At 44.6% G+C, this 12,835-nt stretch overlaps 1 protein-coding gene across 2 annotated transcripts in view; it reads right to left on the bottom strand.

Moving 5' to 3' along the window:
* The window catches only part of ZBTB41 (zinc finger and BTB domain containing 41), an 86,101-nt gene extending 73,728 nt beyond the window's left edge, over positions 1–12,373 (bottom strand). The window contains exons 1-3 of one of the 2 annotated variants that reach the window (XM_077452764.1): positions 12,107–12,373; positions 9,043–10,187; positions 2,311–2,518 (exon numbers count right to left, since the gene is read on the bottom strand). In XM_077452764.1, coding sequence (XP_077308890.1) covers positions 2,311–2,518; positions 9,043–10,102 — 1,268 coding nt within the window. In that variant the 5' untranslated portion in view covers positions 10,103–10,187; positions 12,107–12,373. Of the gene's footprint in view, positions 1–2,310; positions 2,519–9,042; positions 10,188–12,083 lie in introns of both variants that reach the window. The other variant, XM_077452762.1, reaches the window with a different exon arrangement.
* Positions 12,374–12,835: the final 462 nt, after the last annotated feature.

The raw sequence follows: 12,835 nt of genomic DNA, 5'->3' as shown, positions 1-12,835 counted from the left end.
ATTTAGCAGCACGTGTTCGAAAAATTGGGTTTTGGGGGGGGGGGGGGGGGGATAGTTTCGCAGGTGGGTCAGAGACAACTAGAGTGTTAGTATGACTGTGCCTGTGGCGCTAGGTAAACTCTTGAGGAAAGAATCTGTATTTTTTGCTGTGATATATGCATTTTTTCTATGTTTAGAAAATTATGCCCTATGTTTGTATAAAACAAATCTTTTTTCAATAAAAAGTAATTAAAATAAAAAGGATAGTCAATGGGGTCTGAAGTGCAATGGTTTAGTAGTTAGCACTTCTGCCAGGACACCACCTGCATGGATTTGCATGTTCTCCCTCTGCTTGTGTGGGTTTGCCCTGGGTACTCCAGATTCCTCCCATACTGCATAGAAATTCTGGTAGGTTAATTGCCTCCTGTCTACATTAGCCCTAGTATGTGTATGAATTTAAGATAGGGAACTTAGAGAGATTATAAGCTCCTTGAGGCAGGGACTGATGTGACTGTATAAGATGTAAAGTGCAGCGTAAATTGTTGGCATTATGTAAATAATATGCAACACAACACAATCTCCAGCAATATCTGTAGTACACCAAGCCACACAAATGATACAAATCTCCTTGATGCTGCTAATCTGGAGTTATAGGACCACCAATTGCTGCCACATGCGAAACAGCAAATCGATCAAGTTTGTGATCATCTCTTATGCACAGAGAGATGGAATTGTAAAGCACCGCATCATTTGACCTGTTGAAACAAATCCAGCCAAAAGTAGCAATGTTCCTCAGTGATAGGAGAGTAGAGGTGGTAACTCCCAGCATAGACCGATATTTGTACTCTCATCTTTCTTGCAGATGTTGGTGAAAAATTAAGCTTGATTAAAAAAAAAAAAATCTATTTTTTTTTTTTTTTTCCACAGTGTAGAATTGGCACCTCTGTGGCCAAAGGGCTCAGTATGAAGTAAGCCCATCATTACTTAGTGTTTTAACTGTCACTCTGGTACTATCAGCACTATTGGTTACTGGACTGGAGGAAGTATCACTGGACCACAAGTGAGGTGACATCACCGCATGAACAGCATGCTGTTTCTCTGCCATGGTAAACCTAGCTTTTAAAGGATGTTGTACAAACTGTAATGTGTTTGGCCAGCTTAAAAGAAAAATATGGGAATAGAAAAAAAAAAAAAACAATACTTACCTAGATGGCTGCAGCATCATTCTCAGCTGCAGCTGTCTCCCACCTCTAAGACCAAGAACTGAGCAATGAAACACCACTGATCATTCTGTGTTGGCCTTCAGCGAGCTGGTGACTGTTAATTACAAGCTCTCTGCTCTGCCCCTTCAGCAAGGATGAGCTCAGGCGTGTTCGCACACCCCATGTGCAGAGTCCGCCAGGAAGTCGGCACTGCGCTGATCACAGGCAGGGATACATTGTCCCGATGCGCGGCTGCACAGATCGGGAAATGTCTCACTGCCTGTGATTGGCACACGCAGTGCCGACTTCCTGACGGGCTTTGCATGTGGGGTGTGCGAAGACGCCTGAGCTCATCCTTATCCTCCAGCACTCACTGGAGTGCTGGGCTGTGTAGGGGGCGAGAGCAGCTGGTTTAGGCTCCCAGTGGTTTGTTGAGAGCTGAGCCAGCTGCCGGTCTAGGCTTCTGGGCAAATGGTCGAAAGTTTTTCAGAGACTGGATTGGGTCTGACGTCATCCTACAGCGGGCTTTAGCAGAACTGCACTCCTGTGATCCACAGGAGAAGTATAGCCAAAAAGGTTTAGCTAGCTATACTTATTTTTCAAACAGTACCCTCTATGAAAATGGAGCACTCAGCTTACTTGAGAGACACTGATGAGACACCTCCAGGAAGCAAAATTACAGAATCCTAGACAGAGGCAATTTTTTTTACAATTCCAGTCTTTAAGCCATTTGTCTTTAGTAAAAATGGACTTTCCAAATTGCAAATTTATATTACCAACCATTTTCCCTGCGATCTCATTGGATGAGGTCTTCCATTTTATGGCTATCTTGACATGCTAGGCTTGCAGTTTCAGGGTAGCTGGATAATTGCCAGTTGCCTATCAGTGCTATTTGGCAGTTAACCAAAGCAACCAGAAGTGAGACAAGTGTCCCCAACCTGTTTGCAGAGATACTACAGTAGTTGTAAATCCCTTGTCTTACTATGGGAAGGGTTACTATTCTCTTACTGTAGGAAAGAGGTCCTAAGTAAAGAGGAGTTTGATATTTTTCCAGCTCTTTATTGTAAAAACATGGAGAACTACATAAACCGTGCACACAAGCAGTAAATATGTAGCTCAAATGATTTACCTCTTGACATGTTTCACAAGGGTCTTCCTGCTTGCATGGAGCTTGCTGCAGAATGGGCACTTGTGATCCTTTCTGGGAATCGCTGTTTCATTGTTGTGCCTCTTTCGATGAACTGTAAGGTTGGATTTGGTGGAGTACTTCAAATTGCAGATGTCACATTGAAAAGGCTTTTCTCCTGTGTGCACTCTTGTATGGCTCTCATATTTACCTGGAAATAAATGTCAGCTCTAATAAAAGGTAAGCATTTTCATTGATAAGACAGGTGTAGACATAGACAACACAGCTCTTACCAGTATAGCATTGTTCTCGTTAAATAGAAGACAGCAGGTGGCATTTGTAGAAATCAGAACCTCAACTCTTCCATTGAATAGTGCAGACTTACCATCCAGAGATAGTTCTCTCCTGTTATTCATTTATATTTATGATTTAGGCAAGCAGAGGCCTCACTTCTGTGGATGGATATAGGGCTTCCACAGAGGCTGTCCCATCTCCTGCCCCAGATCAGGGTGACCCGGTTTCAGCAGAGAGCAGTCTGAAGTCTGCTCTCTGCTGACATAACAGGAATCAGTCCAGGCACTGCGTCATTATGACAATAAAGTCTGGGTCCGCCGGGCGCCTGGACTGATGCCCGTCTCAGCTTCTCAGCAAGCTGATGAGAGCCTGAGATGGCCATTCCCCACCCCTCCACAGATCAGCACTCCAGTGAGCGTGGAGGATCAGTGAGGAGAGCTGCTAATTGACAGTCAGCAGCTCTCCACTGAGGGATCTGTGAGAACCAAGACATGGGCGGTGTTCTGATGGCTCGGTTCTCAGTGCAGAGGCGGCGGGGGACAGATGCAGCATTAAACTGATGCTGCATACACCCAAGTATAAATGTGCAAAAAAAAAAAAAAAAAAAACACCTTACTTCTCTTAATTATTCCTCCCAAATTATTTGAGCTGGTGCCTGCCTTATAGGGAGGCTGAGGAGTACAATGAGCATGCTTGAAGAAGGAGACTATGCCCTCGGAAACACATTGCACTATCCACAGCAAGCACTGGCGCCTCTTCCTCCAGCCTGCACGTGCTGTGGCTCTGTGCTGTCTGACAGTGATTTGACAGTTCACCGGTCCTCATCACAACTAGCGGCTCTTGCTGTCCTTGCCTCTCTTGTGGACACACCCTGGCTCAGTCTTATACAGCAGCCACATAGCAAGGATGGATGGATTGATGGATGGATCAGAATGATACAGACCACAAGCTTTGTGACTGGCGTGTGTACGGTGTGAACCCAGGTTTGCCATAGTGACTTAAGCATGGGTTCACACAGGAGCAGTGTGGGAAACTGCATTCCTGTTCAAATTACATGTGATTCTTTACAGTGCGATTTGAGCCCATTTATTTTGTATAAGCTTAAATCGCACTGCACTGGACCATAGGTATCAGTAATTTGTATTGGCGAGTACCTGATAAAAAGTATCTGTACTCATATTTGTTCATAAAAAAGTGGTATCAGTCACAGTGCATCCCTACTTTCATCCTCAAGTAAAAAAAAATTGTAATACTACAAATGCCTATTTCTGACTGGTTCTTTTTAAGGCAGAACTCTCCATCACATAAAAAATTTCAAGTTATACTTACCAGTAACTTGTATTCCAATAGTCTTTCATGACAGCACCCGAGAGATCATGGCTCCTCCTCCAACAGGAAACACCTCATCATTCCAAGCTTTAACAGGAGACCTCCACGCAGCTTCCTTTAGTTGTTTGTAGAGAACCTCCAGCCCTGGCTGCAACACATAAGCAACAGTTATATCATAGCATTACAGCAAAAAAAAAAAAAAAAAAGGGGGGGGGGGCGGTTATTGCTGTCCTGAAAGACTATTGGAAAACAAGTAACCGGTAAGTCTAACTTTAATTTTCCCAAAACATCTTTTAGGACAGCACTCGAGGGGATAATTGAGACTTACCCCATTCAGGGTGGGACAACAGTCTGCAAGACTTTCCTTCTGAAAGCCTGGTACCCAGCATCAGGAGGTCTAACCTATAATGATGGGCAAAATGTCGTCAGACTCCTCCATGTAGCTGCTTTACAGATCTGTTCTGGGGTAGCACCAGCTCTGCCAACTCACCACCAAAGCTCTTGCAGAATGAGCCCGTATACCAACTGGACTCTCCTGGCCTGAAAGGGAACAGGCCTCAGTGATCGCCATTCTCAACCATCTGCCAACGGTTCCTCTGATAGTTTGTCTTCCTTTCCAACTACCAGCATATGAAACAAATAATGCACCTGAACGCCTAAAGTCCTTAGTGGTTTCCAGGTAACTTAAGACTGCTCTCTTAACATTTAAGGTAGGGAAGTCTTCTTCCTTCTTTCCTGATGGATTAGAGCAAAAAGTATCCTCCCCTGAGCTCGATTTTGGACCGAAGTGACCTTCGGTAAAAAATTAGGATCTGTCTTCAGAACAATTTGGTCTGAAAAGAGAAAAAAATAAAAAAAAAATAAAAATGGCTCCCTGATTGACAAGGCTTGAAGCTCACTAGTTCTTCAAGCTGTTATAGTAACTGAAAAAAAAAGAAAAAAGTTTTCAAATTAATCAGTCTCACAGAGGCTAAATTAATATGTTAAAATTGTTCCCTGGTCAGGGCCTGTAGAACAACTGATAAGTCCCACTTTGGACAGCTTCTGGTCACTCCCGGTCTGGACCGGGTAAAGGCCTTGAAGAATCTGATCACTAGGGGTTCTGATGAGATTGATTTTTCCAAAAATACTCCCAGCGTAGCAACTTGAACTTTGAGGGTACTGACTGCTAAGCCCTTATCCGCTCCTTGCAGGAATTCCAAAATAGAAGAAATATATATTTTAAAGGATCCGCTGGATGCAGTGCACCAGGAGTTGAAAAACTTCTGAATAAATTGCTCTGGTAACACTCTTCCTAGATAGGAGTGTGGCAACCAATCTACCCGAAAACCTCTTCTTTCTTAGGAGCTGCTCTTCAGAAGCCAAGCTGTGAGCTTTAGCTTTGCTACTTCCTGGTGAAGTAAGAAACCTTGTATCAGCAGGTCTTGTCTCAACGGAAAGTGCCAGTACGGTTCAAGTTGAATCTGGAGGGGGGATGAAAACCAAGCTCTCTTGGGCCAAAAGGAAGTGATGAGGATTACGGTCGTATCCTCCTCCTGGATTTTCCTTATGACCTGAGGGATAAGCTGAAAAGTGTAGCAGAAATGAAAATTCCAGCTGTGCGCCAAAGCATCTAATCTCAGGGATGGCTTGGTTCTGTTCAGGGAGAAGAAAAATACACCTGTGCATTTTCCTGAGTTGTGAAGAGATCCACTTTTGGCTTCCCCCATTTCTTCACGAGCATATGGAAGATTTCTGGGTTCAATCACCACTCTGCCTTGTTTCTGCTGAGGAAGTCCACTACCTTGTTTAGATTCCCTTTTAGATGGACCGCAGACAAGGATAGAATATGGAGCTCTGCCCATCTTAGAATACTTCCTGCTAGGTACTGAAGAGCTCTGCTTCTGGTACCCCCCTGTCTGTTTATGTAGGCCACTGCTGTGGCGTTGTCCGACAGGACCTGTATATGAAGTCCCTGCACTTCTCTGGCAAATGTCAGCAAAGCCATTTCTATTGCTTTTAGTTTTCTCCAATCCGAAGATCTTACTGCTTCTCTTGTGGACCACGAGCCCTGAGCCCATTGACCGACCATGCGAGCCCCCCCAACCCCAGAAGCTGGCATCCATTGTTAACCTTACTTGGCGCGGGAAGGACCATAACAGACCTGATGAAAACCTTGTCTGGTTCTTCCACCACCAAAGACTCCTTTTCACTAAAGGTGGGGACCTTCACTAGCAAATCCACCCATAGGCGAAAATGACCCACAGTAAAAAAAGGAACACAGTCCCTTACCTTGGCCTTGCTGGTGCCCTGGCTTACCCCCTTTTCCGCTGCATCCTCCATTGTAGAGTGCACTGTGGTCTCGTGGCTGAAAGAAAGCCAGTTCAGAGATTCAAAAACGCAGTCGTGCCGACCAGGAAACGGAAGTTTAAGAGCACCAAGTGACCCTGCCCTCACTCACTCACCGGACATGGCAGAGGGCTCTCCTCAGCCACCAAAACAATGGCGGCTGCACAGCTTTGCCCTGCTGCCATCCCGCAATCCGGGCGGCCAGCAGGGGACCACCCACCGCAACTGCCCATCTGCAATAAAAAATGGACAGTACTCCCAGGCAGTAAAGGCTCTCCCCAAGAATGAAACGGGGAGAGGGAGCCCACGGGATCATCCAGCAAGTGGGAGGAGCACTCGCCTAAGAAAATAAAAAACTGACAGATGAGAACCCTTTGTCTCCCAGGAAAGCCCTGAGGAGATCATGGCTCCCACCAGAGATGTTGCTCCGGCTGAAGGAAACACAAAAAACTGAAGGAAGCTGCGTGGAGGCCTCCTGTTAAAGCTTGGAATGATGAGGTGTTTCCTGTTGGAGGAGGAGCCATGATCTCTCGGGTGCTGTCCAGAAAGATGTTTTGGGAAAAATCTTTTTTATCAGTTTCATGTTATAGAGCAGCTAATAAACTAATCTCTGTGGTGGCCCATGTCTCCTAGCTTTATTTCGTTCAAGCACAGCAGCCTTCCTCAGGCTCTTCAGCAGTCACACTTCTGACAGTGTCAGATGCCCACGTCTTCTGTTGCGTACTATGGTTCTATAGTTCTATCCTCAGCTGTCTTTAGGGAGATCAGAGAATGGAATCACAGTGCATGACATGGTTCACAGGCATCTATCCAATGTTAGAGTCTGACGGAAGTGCAGCACTTGAACGGAGCAAAGGTAGGAGACAAGCCACCTAGGCAGGTAATATAGGTAGGGAACTGACATTAGGATTTTATTTGGGTGACAGACAGTGTTGTATTAAAAAGTGTATGTAAAACTAACCAATTACTTTCAATACGAGCTGTAACATGATTTCAAAAGTCATGCTAATTATTTTATTATACAACTTTCAGTGAACTAATACTTGGTGATACTGCCATTAAAGTCCTCATTTGAGTACTTCCTGTTAGAGGGCGACAACACTGTTCTTTCTTCCAATTGTGCACCTGCGTTGTCATCTTGCCATTAAGACTAAGTAGCCATTTTAATACACATTGCACAGGCATGGTTGAATGTGGTCACCCTCAGGAAGCCCACCCTGAAAATACCATGCAACCATAACTGGATCCAGGGGGGACTGGGGAAAAGATCATCATCCGGTGCTTTTGTAAAAGCCCCGCTTACAGTATGCCTTTTGGATGTGCGAACACAGCAAACCATACGGAATAGGACAGTAGAAAAAAGGGAATGTACATTGCACGTGGCAATATTCATGTGGGTGGAGTTACAACAAGGATTACATAATGGCACCATCCCAAGAACATAAATTCAAAGACTGAATCTCAACTTCTCACACTGAGTGTGAATGTGTGGAGTAAGATTATTATTTTTTTTTTTTAGTATAGCAGACTTTTGGCTTTCATGTGCAAGTGATACAAGCAGCTGTTAAGTAGCTTATCATTGCCACCACCGCCGCGAAATGCCCCCCTGCCATGTTCACCAGGCTCCGCTGTCCCACCTGTGGGCTTGGTACTGTCACAGCTGTTTGTCACTGGGAAGGGCGGTGGAAGCGCAGCAGAGCTCCATCCACTCAGCCTCCCTCCTGTACACAAAGCGGAAAGTGACATGTATGACATCACTTCCTGGACCGGAGCAGTCATTTTGTGGAATCAGTGCTGGGAACACAGTCTGTGTTCCATCAGCTGCAGTGGATCAGAAAGGAAAAATCCATGGTCTAATAGACCCTGGGTGTCTCCATAAAGAGAACCTGTCACCTATATGCTATCACATAGGGGGGCGAGTTGCCCCCTATGTGATAGTAATAAAAGTTAAGTAAAATTAAATAAAAATTAAAAAAAAAAATGTTTTAAATATATACAAAGACATATAAAAATTTAAAAAAAATGCACCTTTGCCTAAGTAGACAAAAATCCTTGCACCAGCTCTGATAACAGACAGCAAATCATAAGTGGCGGAGGCTTTGTTTGCACATATACAAGGGGCATGTATACATGCAGTTGTGAGGAAAGGAATGTCTGTCACTTAGACTGGATTCACACCTATGCAGTTTTAGTGCTTTTTGCATTTTGCAGATTTGCACTACAGAACCTGTTCAATAGGAAACCATGTTAAATGGACTGTAGTGCAAATCTGCAAAATGCAAAAAGCACTAAAACCTCATAGGTGTGAATCCAGCCTTATAATTGGCTGTCCTCAGTTACAGCTTCCTGGCAGGACAGCGTGTCCAAACATGCCTGAGTGCACCCCTACTTGTGACTTTTTATCCTTCAGGATACATTGCTTACGAATCACCAGTTGCAAGAAAAAAAGATTATTAGTAGGGATGAACGTGAGACATCATTTACCCCTATTAAGTCAATAATGTTATGAGAATCTCAGTCCCTTTGTGTACATGCAGTTGCAGGGCTGGGAATGCCATGGCTACAGTTGTGTGGGTGGCAATGGCCAGGAGTTTCTACCAATCCTGAGTTCATCAGTCATTAACACTTATACAGCCGGATATAGTGCATATACAGGATTCCAGGCAAAAAATAAAGTTAACAAAATCTAAAAAACAAAGGAAAAAAAAACAAAAACAAAAAAACAATATATCATAAAAGCAAGCAGAGGTGATTGCAAAGAAGCAATATCATCAATATACTCACCAAATCGATCAAAGGTCTTATCACACTTTGGGCATTTTAAAGTTCTTTTTTTGTTAACCTGTAACACAATTGGCGCAAGACCTTCTGGAAATTTTCCAAAACTAACAGCATTCTCATTTTTCTGTTCGCCTTCTTCTTGTTCCCCAATGTTTTGTCCCTCATCACCACCAGATACCTCCCCCCCATACTCTTCTTCCACAGACTGGTCATTGTCCTCCACTGCATGGCTTTCCTCCTGAAGCTCACTGTCAGAATCTTCTGGGTCTGTGCTCTCCTGACTGCTTTTGCCCAAATCGCTACTTGACGCTCCACTGTCACTCTCTACGTCTTCTACATCATCATATTTTTGGGGACTTTTTCTTTTACGCGTTGACTTCCTAGGGGAGGAATCAGAATTCTTGGGAACATCAGTTGTATCCAACTTGTGGGCTTTGTCCACGTGATTCTCCAGTGTTTTTTTATAGCAAAAACTCCGTTCACAGAAGGGGCATTTGTGATTGTTGTCGAGTTTATTAACGGCATTGTCTTCTGTGTTCAAAGACAGCTGATTGTCAAGGTGAGGTAAAATGTCACTTTCAGCCGCCAGCAATTTAACGGCATCAATTATGTCCAAAAACTTTGCAGCCTCCAATACCAGGCTTATCTCAGTTTCCAGCACCAAGAATTCGGATGTGTAGAGAAAATTCAGCAAGTGTTGGAATATTGAGCTATTTACATGCTCTAATGTCACCACATCCATGTTTGGGTTCTTCGTCAGACAAGCATGGAAGTAACTGCTGCCCACGGCCACCACCACTTTGTGCACTTGGAACTCCTTCCCTTCCACCACAATGACCAAATCACAGAAGGACGATTGATGCTGGCGATCGTCGTTCAAATATTTCAGCAAGTTTTTGTTATAGCTGAGCGAACTGAGGACTTTTCTCTGATCCAGAGCTCTCACTACAGGAGATGGACTGGGGTCACACTGTGCAGAGGGAAGATCTGGGACAGCCGACTTCTCCTTCCCATCAGATGAGCTGGTTTGCATTTTCGGCATTATCCTCCTCCTCTTCTTCATGTTAAAAATACAGCAGTGACACAGGATGGATAAAACGTTATTAAAAATCACGTAACCTCATTGCATGGAAGGATCGTCGCATTTCCTGTAAAACAACATAAAGGGGTGTGACCATCTTTAATATGGGCACTGCACTGCAGACACCAGCTGCTCTTAGGCTGGGTTCACACTATCTTCGCATGTGGCTGACAGCAGGGGTCCGGTGCATCCGCCTTCACTGTTTCAGGTCCAATTTCAGCCCGAATTTTTGGCTGAATTTGGACATGAAACAGACCAAAAGAAGCAAAGAGCTCCTGTGCAAATATGCACCAAACCCGGGGAGATATGTGAATCGGCTCCATAGAGAGTCGGTCAAAATCTCCTGCTATTGCGAATTGGATGCAGGAAGCCCTCATCCAATTCACGATATTGCCAACCCAGCCTTAAAGTGATTATAAAATCTTTTTTTCTTTTTTTTTAACCCCTTGCCCTCTTTCATGACCAAGCCACTTTATGTGAAACGACACTGCGTTACTTTAACTACAATTGCGCACTCTTGCAACGCTGTACACTAAATTGATGTCATTTTTCCCTACAAATAGAGCTTTCTTTTGGTGGTATTTGATCACCACTGCGTTTTTGTTTTTTGTTTTTTTTTCAAAATTGTCAGTCTTTTTTTGTTTACAGTGAAAAAAAAAAGAGAAAACAACAATATTTTTTACTTTGTTATAAAACCTATCCTATAAGAAATTAAAAAAAAAAAATATATATATCGAATTTCTTCATAAATTTAGGCCAATATATACTCCGCTACATGTTTTTGGTAAACAAAATCCCAATAGGCGTATTTTGATTTGTTTTCTTCTTTTTTTTTATCCGCGGTGGTGCAAATAAAAACAAACCAAAAATGTGCAGGTGAAACACACACTAATTAAGCAAACGTTATAGCGTCTACAAACTATGGGATATATACTGGAATTTGTATTATACTAGTAATGGTGGTGATCAGCGACTTCTAGCGGAACTGTGATATTGCAGCAGACATTAACTAACACTTTGTGGGAACCGGTGACACAAATATAGTGATCAGTGATAAAAATATGCACGGTCACTGTACTAATGACACCGGCTGGGAAGGGGTTAAACATCTAGGTAAATCAAAGGGTTAACTTTCTGCCTAGCCAGTGTTTGTGTTTTCTATGTGTGCTGCTTTTACTAGTGGAAGAGAAGGATCTCAGTCACTGCTTTGCAGGAACACAGAATCCATCTCTTCCCACCTGTCAGAACGGAATTCTGCCTTGTTTACACAGGCAGAGCTCCATTCTGAGTCTCTGTCCAGCGATCGGCGGGTGCTGACGGAAGCGGCACACCGGTGGCGGGCACTCACCTCCTGCAGGCATAAGGACAGGATCATGTGTATATATACACACACACACACAAACACATCATCCAGTGCACAGCTGCCACCCTGTAGCAGCTGTGTGGTCAACAACGGTTAAATAACAAAAAATGAGATAGGATTTAACAGAGCGGCCCTGAACCTCCTCTTCTGGGGTTCTGCTGGTGCCCCTGTTTAAACCTCAAGTCCCAGTGCCCCCATAGCAATCCATTTGCCGTCAGACATTCCTGTGGGCATGATTCCGAGCTGTGTGCGTAGGCACAGATTGTGGCCCTCGTTCCCTCCTCACAGAATCTGACAGCAGAAGGAGCCAATGACTCCCGCTGCTCTCTGCAAAGCCTGTGAGAGCAAGGAGAGAGGACAAAGCCCCTACAGATGGGCGCAGCGTGGGTCATGTGAGGGCTCAGGTAAGTATAAGAGGGTGATACGCATACTGAAACATTTTTTACTTTAATGCAGAAAATACATTATGGTAAAACATGTTTAGGCTTTAGAAACACTTTGAAATAGTACCCAGCCTCCATTACTCCACCTCACACTACAATATCCGTCCAGTGTGAGCACGTAGATAACCCAGCTACAAGAGATCAGTCCTTACAGTACCTCATCTAGGGAGTTCATATCACCTCTTCCACCTTTCTGTGCTTCCTCCGATTTTCTACCTCTTCTTCCTTATTCTTTCTATGGTCGAGTTCCAAGCCTCGCTCCCAAATCAGCATACTGCGTTCCAAACCTCACTCTCAGATCAACACTTGCGTTCCAAGCTTCGATTCCGAGACCTTATTGTGCGAGCCACGCCTCACTCTAGCGGTATCCTGCGTTCTAAGAGTCCTTTCCAGAATAGTATCCAAGCCTCACTCGCATTCCAAGTCTCATTTCTTTATCATTGTTCTGAGTTCCAAGTCTCACTACAAAATCAGTATCCTGAGTTTCAAGCCTCGCTGTCAGAGCGACACCGTGCCCTAGAATCCAAGCCTCGTTTTTAGTTCGGAGCCCTGCGGTTCAAACCTCATTTTCAGATTAGTGCCTTGTGTTCGAATCCCTGGTATTGTGTGGGAAGGCTGCCCGTTCTCCCTTAGTCTATCCCCTTGTCACATGATTGGAGGCGGAAGAAGACGTTTCACATTCACAGTGTCCCTCTCTCTTCCTCACCTCCCCACAGACACCCCCCTCTTCTCCTCACCTCCCCCCCAGACACCCTCCCTCCTCCCCCCCCCAGACACCCCTCCTCCTCACCCCCCCCCCCAGACACCCCTCTCTTCCTCACCTTTCCCCCCCCCCAGACACCCTCCCTCTTCCTTCCCCCGACACCCCCTTTCTTCCTCAGACACCCCCCTATCTTCCTCACCCCCCCT

The sequence above is a fragment of the Lithobates pipiens genome, unplaced genomic scaffold (assembly GCF_037356315.1).
Source record: "Lithobates pipiens isolate NorthernLeopardFrog02 unplaced genomic scaffold, aLitPip1_a1.2 Scaffold_23, whole genome shotgun sequence".
NCBI classification, from domain to species: domain Eukaryota; kingdom Metazoa; phylum Chordata; class Amphibia; order Anura; family Ranidae; genus Lithobates; species Lithobates pipiens.
Note: the sequence above shows the minus strand (reverse complement) of the source record. Positions and strands in the feature narration are given on the sequence as shown.